This window comes from Streptopelia decaocto, assembly GCF_964273445.1.
Source record: "Streptopelia decaocto genome assembly, chromosome: 1".
Taxonomy (NCBI): domain Eukaryota; kingdom Metazoa; phylum Chordata; class Aves; order Columbiformes; family Columbidae; genus Streptopelia; species Streptopelia decaocto.
The window spans coordinates 114,125,488-114,139,247 of NC_138663.1; the positions used below are offsets into that span (position 1 = coordinate 114,125,488).

Sequence of the window (13,760 nt, forward strand, 5' to 3'; positions counted from 1 at the left end):
GGCTCCGCCTCCTCACCGTTTTCCTCTCAATTTACGGTGAGGGAAGGAAAGCCGTGCAGAGATCTCTCGCGATCTGATTAGCCAAGCGGAAAGGCCACTCAAGTTAAGACTCCGCCTCCCCGGCGGGACCGCGTCTCAGCTGATCGGTCAACCCCGTGACAGGGTGGGCGTCACTGGCGAATGGTCAGTTTCGTCAGTCACTCCTGGAGAATCCCGCCCAGCCACCCCGAATCTCACCTCCAGATTGGTTGCGACGCTAGTCCGTCAGCTTTCCCTAGGGGTGAGGCGCTCGGCGTTTTCTGTCCCCCGGTGCGGCCTGGTGTCTTCTGACCGGCGTCTGGCATCGCGGCAGCCGGCATCGCGGCGGCCATGGAGCGGCGCGGCGGGGTTCCATGGGCCCTGGAGGTGGCGATACTGGTGACATCGGCTTTTCTCGCCGGTGAGCCAGTGGGGTCGAGCCAGTGTGCGGTAGCGCTGGCCCCGGCCAGCTGCCACCAGGGGCGGGGAGGGCTGCGGAGCCTCTACGGGGGTTGGGACGTTGCGGGGGAAGGGGCGGCCGCGCGCCTCAGCGGCACCCGCCGCAACGGTCGGGAAAAGGGCGCGCGAGGGACCGGGGAGGGGGAAGGGAGGCCGCGAGCTTTGTGGGGCGGGGGGTGGCCCAAGGAACGCGCGGCCCTGTGCCGCCTGGTGCACCCCAGGAGGGGAAGCCCCGCCTGGCCCGGGCTCCGCACATAACCCGTGGCTTCTCCCATCTGTGGGCAGTGTTCGGGGTGTGTGTGTGTGCCTGCTAGCTTCGGGACTGAGAGGTGTGGGCAGAGGGCCGCCACCCCTCGAGCAGCTGCTGTCCCTCGCTACAGCTCCCTGCCCCCTTTCTCCCCTCCTTCCCCCCCAGCTCCGCTAGGGACTTTGCTGGGCCACTTCCCTCTCTCTTCCCAGCAAAGGGCCCCGCGGAGCGGTTTAGGGGTATGCATTTTGTTACCTCGTACGGATTTTCATGTTTCGCCAAGCTGCTTTTGTGGTCATTAGAGGTGGTCGTTCGTTGTGAGTCGGGTATGTGATGTGTGCTTAGGGCTTCCAGGCCCTGTAAATGGTTTTCACGCAGTACAACTTAGTTCTTCAGTCCAGGTTCACAAAGGCTTTTGAGAGCTGAAGTTCACCTGAGGTGCAGCCTCTCTAAGGTAGAAGTTTAAGTTTTCTGTAGGTGGGTGAATAACAGTATGCGGAATGAATTGCACCTTGGAATTTACTGTCTAGACTTCACTGCATATGTTGCCCAATGGGGTGTCATGGTCAAGCAATTACAGCACGTCTGAGGAAAAGGCTTATGTTCCCAAGTTTAAATTCACTTTTGCTCATTGAGACCTGGAACAAGTCTAACAAGGCAAATTACGTTAAAAAGGGTAATGCTCTAATTTTATCTACCTAAGCAACCCTGTCCCAAGTAAGCCAACTTATTGTAATAACTTATGTGACTATTGTATAGCCTTGTGGAAAATTAAAACAACATGTGAAATCCTGCACACAGAGCAAAAATGTTCGTGGCAATTTTGTAAATTCCTTCCTAAGCAAACTGGTCTGGAAACATTTCTGTTCTTCCAAATATGGGTTGATACACTGTTAAAATTGATAGCAGGTCATCCAATGAACACATATCAATTTAAAATAAAAAATGTTTTCATCCGCTCCATATACATCTGTTGGTTTGGCTTGCTTCCTTTCTTTTGCCACCCTTGCCCGACTTGCATTACAGTACTTTGTTCCTTTAGTATGTTTATCGTAACATAGCTCAGATTTACTGTCAACATTTGTATGCGTGATCATGATCAAGGCTTTAAAACAGCATCTTCAAGGTCAGATGAGTTAAATTAATGTTAAGAAAGATTGTAACTGCACACATCAGTTTACTATTGCACTATTTTTGTAAATAGCCTTTAAATTTGCAGATGCTCTGGAAAACTTTTATGTAGCTGCTTGGATTGGTAGCTAATTTTCAGTGATCATATGAGTAAATACTTCTTTTTTTAAAAAAAAGGTTATCTTATTCACGTAATTTTGGAGTATGTAGTCATGTTGATTATATAATAGGAACTCAAAGTCAGATGGCCTACAAATATTAATTGTTCTCTTACTTGATTTTTCTCAAGTCTTGCGTCAGATGAGTTTTTTGGTAGAAACATACACAGATTGCTCTTGGGACGATATGTCTGAATTTTTGCATTGGGCATGTTACTGTTTATATACACTAAATACATTTTAAAATTTATTTAGATAAATGTTTGTGTATGCAGTATTGCAGTTATGCTTAAGTGACTTTAAAATAGGAAGCTAGACTGAAATAAGACCATCTCTTATTTCATGGAGCCCTCTTCGACTTTATTACATGGTAAATTTCTATCATCATACAACAGATTAGAAATAATGCTTTTAGCCAACTTTGCTATTCAAGGTAATGGAGAAAAGAGTGAAGGAGGGATCACAAATAAATGAAAACCCAACATGAGAAGCATTGCAGATTGTGGCTTCATACAGTTACTTTAGGTCCAGTACCTCATATGAGGAAGAAGAATGTCTTGTGATGTCATGTGGCTGAGAAGGCAGAGCAGGGACACTGGAGCTGTTCTGCAGAAGCCAGATTGTTCCTGCCAGTGCTCTGTTTAAGCCAGCACTGACTCTGCTCATCCTCCTGGCTCTGGGTTTGGTGGCTCAGGCTGTTGCCTGCGTGAAAAGAGATGTTATGCCAAGCAGTGCTGGAAGCAAATAGAGTCCTGTTGTTGCATAGCTGCTTGTGAACTAGCAGGATTTTGTAGTCTACCTGGCTCTACTGAGAGCTAACTCTACCACGTCTGAGCTGTAACACTGCTCACAGCCTGCCATTGAGTTCTCAGAAATGTACTGTGCCGTTGTTTGAATAATTGTCCTACTTTTTTAATGTGGATTTGTCAATCCTTAGTCATCACTGTATAGAAGCTTTATTTTGTATTCCAGAGCATTAAAATGATTGGTTCTTATTACTCATCTTACATAAATTGATAAGTATGAGAACAAGGAATAAGGAATCTTATTAAGCTCTAATATGTTCTCTTTTTTTGTGATGTAAAAGAAAAATTGTGAAAACTGACAGCTTTTTTTTGGTTTTAGGTGTATGTGGTGATGAATTTAGCATCTTACGATCACCTCAATCGGTTGTTTTTCGAAACGGAAGTTGGCCCATTCCTGGTGAGCGGATCCCAGATGTAGCTGCATTATCCATGGGTTTTTCTGTTGAAGAGGTATGTTTCAGGTCTTGATTTTGGAATGCCTCTGAAACTACAGACCTACTCACTTAACATGCAAATCTTCCTGTCATGTCCTGGCGTATATAAAATATCATCATGTTTGTCCTGAGGAATGCATGACCTGTCAGTGTGGTTTCCAAGCATAGAGCTATATCAGTCATATGAGCAGCCAAAGGCTGTGCTAGCTGGCTGATTTGAGTCACCAGTTACAGAAGGAAGCAAGACCGTGGAGTCTTTACTGTGGTGTTCTTCAGTTCCTCTGAGACCCAACTACATGCTGTATCCCCCATCCGCAGTCACATAGAGAATCTGTGGAAACAACTGTTACTTGCGTACAAGCTCTCCATAGCACTCGGCTCTTGGGTACTCTAAAGATTATGAGAAATGGCTTGGCTAGGCAGGTGTGTTTTGTCAGGTCAGCAAGCTTGTCTGCTGGGCATAGTTAATAAGAACAAATAAACCAAACAGTTAGGAAGTAATCCAAAGACTCAAAAACCTAATTTGTGGTAGTGTATCCCAAATTAGCTTTTTGAGCATACTTTTACTCATGTTTAAAGTGAGGCACGTGAATAGGAGCCCTTGAATTGATTCAGTCTTGCCTACTGGAGGCTGTTTCCCATTTCTTCCATACTGCAGCTATGCAAGAGGTCTGATAAGGCTGGTTTTAATGCAGGTCTGTTTAGCCTGTGTTTTGGAATTTATCAGAAAATATCTTGCTGTCAATTAATTACTTTTTTTGTCACTGAGCTAGTAACATATATTATACATCAGATGCTATTGTGTGCATTGCATGTAAAGACACCCAGAAAAACAGCGGGGTTTGGCCCATTTTGAACACTTGGCTGTTGGCATATTGGTTATCTGGAGGTGTAACATGGTTATCATGGAAAAAAGTGGTTTAGTACTCACTCTGTGCCTTTGCCAAAGCTTGGAATTAATCTGCTGTGATGGGTTCGTAGCATCCTTTAGAAATAGTTCTTTGTTAGTATTATGTCAAATCCTAAAAGCAGGCAGGGAAGGAAGTATTTACGTTTCCCTATTCAGTTAAGCCCAGAAGCTGAAAGTTGTCAGCATTGTCAGTAAGGCAGTGAGAACCCTGAGGCAGCTTCCAGCCCTGGTATGGAGAATAGTGCAGGGCCCAAACACTCATTCTGCAGTTTACATTGAGGATGTAGTCCAGGAACATAAACTGGCAGTGCAGTAGGTGCACTGTAGAGAATTTAGAATTCTTACTATTCTCAGCAACAGTCATTCAATATTCCTCTCCTGTTAAGGCAAGATAAAGCTGAACCCCCTTTTTGTCCCTGATGCTTTAAAAGGTTTTTCTTTTGTTTCTTTGAGGTGATACAAACCATAACATCAATGACATTTCATTATAAAATCCAAATTCCAAACAGATTAATTTGTATTTTGTACCGGAATAAAGCAACCAGGCAGCCTTCACTGTGCTCTTACTGATACATAATTGTAGTAAACTACTAAGGAATCTGTAATGTTTCTATGCAAATTTGTAAGTTTTAGATGAGCAGGCTGTTGGCAGATTGACACTCACTCCCTCCCTTCCCCTTTCCCCCCCGCCTCCATTTCTTTCTGGTACTGAAAATATTAGGGTTTTGATATGCCTAAACCTGCTTCTCTGGTGTTTTGTGAAATGGTTGTGGGTGTTTTGTTTTGTTTTTTAATTTCATTTCAGCCTTCACTTCTTATATACAGACTATGACGTTTCCAATTTAATTATGGGAAACAGCTCCTGATATATCCAATGTATATAATGCTTTCTCAGTGTAGACTTTGAAGGTACTGGCAGCTAACAGTTCAAACTAACAGTTTCTTCACGGTTAACTTGCAACAGCATTATTCAAGATGAAAGCATTCTAGTGTTAACTTAGTTTCCCATGAAATTTCCAATAGGCTGTCCTGCACAGAGATATTAACATTATAGTAAGTTATTTTGCTGTAATGGTGGGACAGGGCTCCTCTCTTTCTCCCTGTGAAATACAAGTTTTTTTACCATTTCGTAATAGGACCTTTCCTGGCCTGGGCTTGCTGTGGGTGATCTGTTTCACAGACCACGAGCTACTGTGCTGGTAACAGTGAAAGGTGTAGACCAGCTGATGTTGCCTGCGAAAGGGATTTCTTATCCTATTGAGAATGTGAGTATCCACGTTAGGAACTGTTGCATGATTTCTGTGATTCTTGTGATATAATGAGAATTATGTGACTCTCTACTGTAGTCCTTGACTTGTTTCTTACTTCACTTGAAGTTCACATACTCCCGTAGAGTGATGAATCAGACTGCATACATGAATAATCCAGCCAGATTCCTGTACAATGTGAAAGGCCTTTAAGATCACCCAGGGCCTCCTCCTGTTCTGAGTTCAGTAACTTGTTTGACCAAAGCATATTTTCCTCGAAAGGCATCCAGTTTTCATGTTTGTGCTAAGAGGCAGAGAATCCACTGCTTCTCATGTTAACTTATTGATTCATACTCAGAATTATTAACATTTTTAGCTTCTGCTGAGTGTATGTGAAATATAGCCCTCTGAGACACAATTTGATTATACTATATCAAAAAGAAAACAAGCACTACATTTACTTGTCACTGTCTGTTTTTGCTGAGATTCTTCTCAAATTTGTCATATTATCATAGGATCGTTTAGGTTAGGAGGGACATCTTGAAATCATCTAGTCCAACCCCCTGATCAAGCAGGGTCAACTAAAGCAGGCTGTCCAGAACTGCATCCAGTTGGGTTTTGAATATGTCTACAGATGGAAACTCCACAGTCTCTCTGGGCAACCTGTTTTCTTGTGTTCACATAGAATTTCCTGTTTTTAAGTTTATGCCCATTGCCTCTTCTCCTGTAAAATGACTTGTCCACACATATCTTAACAGGAATACAGTAACTTATAAAATATTGATAACTGTACGGTGTCTACTCACTCCCCTTTATAAATACATTTTCTGCTTTTTTTCCATTTTGCTGCAGTATTGGACGAGTTCTTCATGTTAAGCTGTTGCTTGTCCAGCCCACAAACTGGTTTCAAATAAGTTGGTTTTTTAGGTTATTTCTAGTTAGTTAATTCTGCCTATCTTGGAAGACTTTGTTTTGCACCAGTTTACCAGGCATTTCAGCGCTGTGTGACTGCTGTGCTCTTGTTAAGAATTATTACTGATAATTTTATTATTTTGGTCAAACTGTGGAATCATCAGTGACAATGTTAAACAGTGTTTTGTTTAATATTCTCACCCTGTTGCACACCCCAAGATGAGGTGATGATTTACTTGTTAAATTACTTTTATAGCTATCAGGCAGTCTTTTAATCTATTTTGAGATATCAGCATTTAATCAGAATATTATGTGGCTTTACATTGAACTCAGGTCAAATTCTGCTTAGCATGGATCTGCTTTCACATCAGCTTTCAAATACAGCTCACTACTTCAGGCACAGTTACATTTTGACATTGCTGAAATGCTATCTGGACCAAAGCTTATTTAGGGTTGTCTGCACCTAACTGCGTAGGTATTGCTAACTTGCAGAAACCTTAAATATACTTGAAGAAGTCTTCAGTTGTATTTGCACTTGTAACTTTTATAAAGTTCTGATGTGTACATAGTGCATATTTTCTCTATTTCCCATTTATAGGAACTAATATTCCTGAGCTTTAATTGTTTAACTTTTGCCGTGGCTTCAAATAAACTTCCCCAAATGTATGCTGGCAAAGTAGTGGTTCTCCACTATTCAAGAATAGTTTCAAATGATCATCAAATGATCATGAGTCCATGTTCAGGACTGCTGGGTACAAGTTATCCTAGCTTACAGACTTACTGAAATTTATTAGAAAAAATATTTTATGCTGTTTATCTAGCAATTAGAAATGTGCCATTCTGTTTCTTTTTAGATGAAAGCCAGAAGTAAGTGTTTAGAAAAACTAAGTTTTATTAGCTTGCCAGTAATGGCACTATACCATGCTAGGATTGCTTTTATTCTTTGTGATTTTTTTTTTTTTTTAATATGGCTCTTTTCTTTAGTGTTTCAGCAGTTGGTCTTTCTACTGCTATATTTTCATTCATCAATTTGCTATGGTTCATAATTTTCCATTTGCACTAAGATGGATTTCCCCTTTAGTATTGCTTCTATATTTGTTGGTCTTGCTTTACTGATAAACAAGGCTAAATTCCTAGCTTAAGTAAGCCTCTTAATTACACAGTCGTGGCCCCTTGGATTTCTTAAACACGTATTGTGTCTGCCATATATACAAATAAATTGTCTGTTCATATATAGTTGGTGTTTTGTTTTGCATGGTCGCTCCTATTACTTGTTCTTATTACTTTGGAAATATTCATACTCTTTGCTCAAAAAGAGGTTGTCCTATTTTTCCAGACTTCTGTACTTAAGCAAATTATCTCCTTTTATATTGTTAGGGTCTGTTTTACCCACAAATCTAACTAGACTTTGTCTTACAGGCTGTTCCTATCAGTCTTGACAGTGTTGCGAATGCTATTCATACTTTGTTCTCTGAGGAAACTCCTGTGGTCTTGCAGCTGGCTCCCAGTGAGGAAGTGAGTATTGCTTCACTTCTCGTTCCAGATGTTCTAAATAGTAAACCTCTCTCCACTTGTGCAGTCGGAGCAAAACCAATTGATTAAATGAAATATTTTGCATTGGAGAGAGCTTGCAATTATAATTGATTATTAATGTGTGACTGGAAAAACTAAAAACTAACCTCTGTTGTTATTAAACAATGGCTGTTCCTGCAGAGAGTGTACATGGTGGGCAAGGCAAACTCCGTATTTGAAGACCTTTCTGTCACATTGCGCCAACTGCGAAACCGCTTATTCCAGGACAACTCCATTCTCAGCTCCCTTCCTCTCAACTCGCTCAGCAGAAACAATGAGGTAAAAACCTTAAATCAGTGGGATCTTTTACCATTTTTTTTTTTCTATTATTCTTAGTTAGATTGTGCTTTTCCTTTTTTTTTTTTTTTTCCTTTCTTCTTTTTTTCTCCCCTTCCTTTGCCTTGGAGAGCCCTCTCTAATTTTTTTTCTGACTGTATTCTAAGAACTAAGTTTCAAGATTTTTTTGTAAGTAACTTTATTGAAAGAGTAATTTCCTTCTAGCATGTTCTGATGCTGTAGCAGACATAACTTGGTATAAAATACTGAGACTTGCAACAAAACGAGACTTCCTTAACTTTGGTTTCATTAAAGGAAATACCTGTCTCTTTCTTTTGCCTCTTCCCCCAGGTTGACTTGCTTTTTCTGTCAGAACTACAAGTCCTACATGATATTGCAAGCCTGGTAAGACTTTTAAAAATGCTTTTCCCGTCTTAGGTCACAAACTTCAGGGATCTCATTTAAAGGTAGAGAAGCCGTACCCAGGATACTTGGCAACCAGTGACATGAATTCAAGTGTGTCATCAGTTGGTTGCATCAGTTTAAATAATGCAATCTCAAGCTATTTGTACCAGCCCTGCCACAGGCGGAAGAAAACGAGAAACTTTATCATCTGTAGTTTCTTTTGTATTGAGTTTGGTGAGAACAAGGGGAATTCTGAGCTGCTATTTCTCCATACCGAAAGACACATGAAGTGCTCAATGAAGGATTTCCTGGAGCTTTCCTTGTTTTCTTACCTGAGAAGTATAATGGTAGTTAAGAACATGTTCTTTGCCATGTCCACAGTTTTGCTTCAAAATATCATCATAACATTTTATCTGGAAAGACTGGAGTGACTTTTGTAATATGAATAGTGGTGGTGATAGAAATGTTTCAAGGGAGGGATGAACTTTCCATTCTGACCTTTTTAAGCAAAAACTTTCTTATGAACTTTTCACTAAGAAGCTACTATCTTGTTGCTGGCATTTGGGGTATGTGTTGGGATTTTTGTCCTTTAAGCTGCAGTGTTAAGCAGCCCTCAGCTACTTAAAGAAAAAGTCATTAAGAACTCCGAAGTTCACATTAGATGAAGGCCAGTGGAGAGAAATGGGGCCCTTGAGAAAATGGAGTAGAACAACTTGGTTTTGTCTTGCAGACTAGCAATGCTGTAGTTAAAGTAGATTGGAAGACAGGAACAGATTACGTTCTTTGCTTTCAGAGACTGCTCTCTTGTGCAGGCAAATGTCAGTGCTGCAGTTTCACACTTGTAGAAGTGCAAGAATATCACTACTCTCCTTTGAGATAATTTGTATTCCATTGGTTGGATTTCATGACAATGGGATGATACTTCTTAAGTAAACTACTTTTGTACTTGAGCAACAGCAAGGCAGAAGATGTAACTTACTCAATTTTGCAAGGGCCAGCTTCAGTGGAGGGCGTAGTAGTTAGTATCAAAGTGTTGCAGTTATGTATATTTTTTTTTTCTCCAAGTTTTATTTTTATGGCAATTACTGAACAAGTATTCTGATATATAAGTATAATGTTTCTTTTTAGCAGAGCTCTATATTACATGTATATAACGTCCTGTTAGGAGTAGAAGCTACCTGATCATCTGCGTTCTTCTGTAGAATAAGAAACAATTGTGGACATCTTGTAGTTACCTGGGAAGAAATTCCACTTCCTAATCAATATGGAATATGACTGCGGAAAGTGAGGCTGAATTAGTCCCAGCAAACTTATTTTGTGAAATGTGTTTTTAAAGTAACCTGTGTATGAATTGATTTCTTTCTCCCCTCCATGGTGTGTCAAAGCTATCTAGACACAAGCACTTAGCCAAAGATCATTCTCCCGACCTGTATGCCCTGGAACTGGCAGGTTTGGAAGAGGTTGGAAAACGATATGGGGAAGACTCTCAGCAGTTCAAGGATGCTTCTCAAATTCTTGTAGACTCTTTGCAAAAGGTATGCTTTCTACCTAATGAACAAAACACACAGGAAATATTTTTTTGTGTTAACTACAAGGGAGTTAATTGATTGACTGTCCTCTGCTTTGAATTGTCACTTCACTGGTCCTTGGTTTTGTTTTTTGGTCTTTCAGATGCAGTGGCTTAGTTAGAAAATTGAATGCTGTAATTTGTTACTCTGTGGGAAGTGTGACTTGGTTCTACAATGTGTTAGATATTTTGCATAAAGGAGCAGGAATATATTGAAGCCATGTATCAACATGACTTGATATGTTTGTTTTTCCTAAATAAATACCTTGCATTTAAACCACTGGATGTCTCACTAAAACAGGCTCTCAGAAATGTGGAAATATCTATCCCAGGGTACAGTGGTTAGTTTTCCTTTGCCGACAAAGCTGTATAAATCTAAATTTCCAAGCCTCTGAAGACAACTGCTGTTCATCTATCAGTGTTCTCAATAAAGTAATTCTTTAGTGGGTCTTATGCAATCATTAGATAAACTCTTTATTAAGACCAGTCACTTTTGAGAGTTTCAGAAGCATGATGGAAAAATGTAAAAAGCATGAATTTGCTAAGCCAAATAACTTTTTTCTGTAAACATTACTTTCTGGCTTATTTGCATTTAAGTAAATATATTTAAATAATAGACATATTAGTCTTTGGACCAGATCAAAATATTCAGGTTCATAATTTCCCAGTGGATTCTTGAGAACCTAAATATTTTGTTGAAGCTGACAGACATACAATTGGGAAACTATATGGTGATGGGTCTTTTGTAAGAGGGATGGAAGAATGAGTTTCAGCCCAGAAAGCTGTCATAAGCTACTGTCTGCTGAACAGTGGTCAGGGGGTTTTAAGGAGATGTTGTAAACCAGGTGTAAGTTGGCACTTTCTTAGTGGAATTCTAAAACAGTACAATTTTTTACAACTTCCCCTAAGGTTCTTATTTCTGAACCTAACATCTTACGGTTTAGTACATCTTGCTGACAAAACTCTCCCTAATTCTCTGCTACAATGTAGTTTTAAAATCAAATTATTTTTGCTTTTCCAGTTTGCAGATGAGATGTTTAATCTGTATAGCGGGAATGCAGTAGTAGAAGTGGTGGCTGTAAAGGCCTTTAATTCTCCCCTCATGAGGAAGACTCGCTCCATTCTCCAGTCTTCAGAGGTAGTATATTTTTCTATATATAATTTATTAAAAGTGATTCAAACTGTATCACTTCTTCACTTGAGCGTAACTCTTCTTTTAAGGACTAGAATACTGACTGTGATTTAGGCATGGGTGCGAAGAGGTCATCTTATCTGTCTTGATCTTCACTTAATCATGTAGTAATTTGGTTTGAAGAGAGAGCCTCCAACCTCCTGCTCAAAGCAGGATTAATTTAGGAGTTAGGTCAGGCTGCTCAGGTCCTTATCCAGCCAAGTTCTTGAAAAGTCCATGGCTGTAAGTCCCAGAGCCTCTCTGGACAGCTTGTTACAAAGTCTTAACTGCTTTCACTGTGAAAACGTTTTCTCTTACATCTTGTTAGAATATGCATTTCTACCATTTTCTCCCCAGTACAGTAGTGTGTGCAAGTCCTGCCTCATGGGTGGGGAAAAAATTGTTTTCCTTGACTTGCTGCCTACGCTTCAGATGCAGCTCAGGATGCAGTTGCCCTTGGTCACTGCAGGGACACGCTGCTGACTCCTGTTCACCTTGTCCACCAGGACCTCCAGGTCCCTCTCTGCAGAGCTGCTGCCCAGCTGGTCAGTCCCCAGCCTGTGCTGTCAGGTGGGGTTATTCTGTCCCAGGTGCAGGGCTTTGCAGTCGTCCTTATTGAGTTCCTTTGGATTCCATGAATGTCAGTCACATAATCGCTTTTGCATTTTGTGCCCTAGCATCAGAATTGTCTAGGAAAAAATGCATGTCCTAGTCAGATTGCTTGGATTTTCAATGTAGTCAGAATGTATTTTGTATGCAAGCTAACTTTAAAGTAATACACTTACTTTCTTTATTACAGGGCGAAACAGATAATCCATATAACCTTGCTTATCAATATAATTACAACTACTCTGTGATCTTCAACATTATTCTGTGGATGATGATAGGTCTTGCTTTAGCTGTGATAGTTATCTCCTACAACCTCTGGAACATGGATCCTGGGTATGACAGCATTATTTATAGGATGACAAATCAGAAGATAAGAATGGATTGAACTGCCCTGTATTACAGCGCAAGGAAATGATGAAGAGTAAGATCTCCTTTAAACTGTGTGGAAAACAATTATTCTGACATGGTTAATTGTGGAATTTTTGTAAAGGGTGTATTTATTTCTAAGTATTTTTTTCCCCTCTCAAGCCTACTTTAAATGTTAGTAGTAGCACCAGATAGGATTTAGACATTGAAATCTGCTAGTTTAAAAAAAAAAAAATCTCCAAACTAATTGTTATTAAAGCAACATCATTCCATTTTTTTAATTATGTAACACGAGTTTTTGAAATGCCCTGTACTGCCTGTGACCGTGTGCAAAACAGAGAAATTGAAATTATGGTAGCAATGTGGTGTTTGAAACTTACACTGGAAGGTTAGAAGTTACAGCTAAATTGTTTTGTTGTATATTATGAACCAGTTGTAAATGTTTGATGTAAATATTTATAATGGCTGTATGTTAGTTTCAGAGAGGATAGTAATTATTCTTTAGTATACTAAATACAGAAATATTTCTACAAGACTATGATTCTAGTGGCACAGACAGCGTTTTGATGCATGTTGATGGCTCCGATGTGAGCAGTAGACAGAAGGATCCTTTACCTGGAACTTTAATGATTTGGAGGTGAAAACACTACTGTGGCTGGTCTATCTGATGGAGAGTCTATAAATACTGAAGTAGCACCAGTCCCATCATGGTCTAGCATCATGTACAGTTGAAAGTTCCCATTATGATGCTTCGTATTCCTTCCATTTGTGTTGATGTTGTTATAAAAACAACCTAAATCAATTCTTTTTGATGATAAGAGTGGACCAACACTTGATTTAAATATACCTGGATTGTAGTCCTGCTTCAACCATTCAATAAAACAAAGAACAGTTGTTCTGAAATGCATTTATTCTTTGTGGCTTCATAGATGTGCCTACTTCTGTAACAATTTAGTTTTAACTGTGTTTCAAAAGCAAATGTCAGAAGATCACCTTGCATGGTTTAACTTTCCTAAACTAAACACTGAGTGTTGTTAAGACGCTGTTCATCTCTGTCTTGAATCTTTTTTAGAACTACCCACTTTTTAGAAACTGTCATTTGCTCTTGTGGTAAAATGAATGGAACATACTTTTTCATCTTCTTGTCCTCTAATGTACTTAATTTTCCCTGTTGTTAGGAGAGATCTGTTCCACTTCCAGAAAAGATCTGCTCAGTGAATTAATTTGTCTTGTTTACTGAGAATGTCAGATTTGGAGGGGTTAAAGTTGTTCATGTCTTGGACATCCTGGACAATACTTCGTCTTGAATTGAGTAACATGCTGCAGCTTTGCCCAGGTCTAGGAAATCCAGTTTAATATATTTTACAATCATTGGAAATTACTTTTGATGGCACTTGGTTTTAATCACCCAGATTAAGATAAATAGGTAGAAAGGAAGAGTTGCACTGCCAATTTTTCTGGACAATTTTGAC

At 39.9% G+C, this 13,760-nt stretch overlaps 1 protein-coding gene across 1 annotated transcript; it reads left to right on the top strand.

Annotated features, from left to right (window-relative positions):
• The first annotated feature begins 110 nt into the window (after positions 1 to 110).
• Positions 111 to 13,191, top strand: ATP6AP2 (ATPase H+ transporting accessory protein 2). The gene is made up of 9 exons (XM_082073644.1): positions 111 to 439; positions 3,139 to 3,269; positions 5,300 to 5,428; positions 7,742 to 7,837; positions 8,036 to 8,173; positions 8,522 to 8,575; positions 9,961 to 10,110; positions 11,164 to 11,280; positions 12,113 to 13,191. Exons 1-9 carry the CDS (start codon positions 370 to 372, stop codon positions 12,305 to 12,307), a joined length of 1,080 nt encoding a protein of 359 aa, XP_081929770.1. The 5' UTR covers positions 111 to 369; the 3' UTR covers positions 12,308 to 13,191.
• The last annotated feature ends 569 nt before the right edge of the window (positions 13,192 to 13,760 follow it).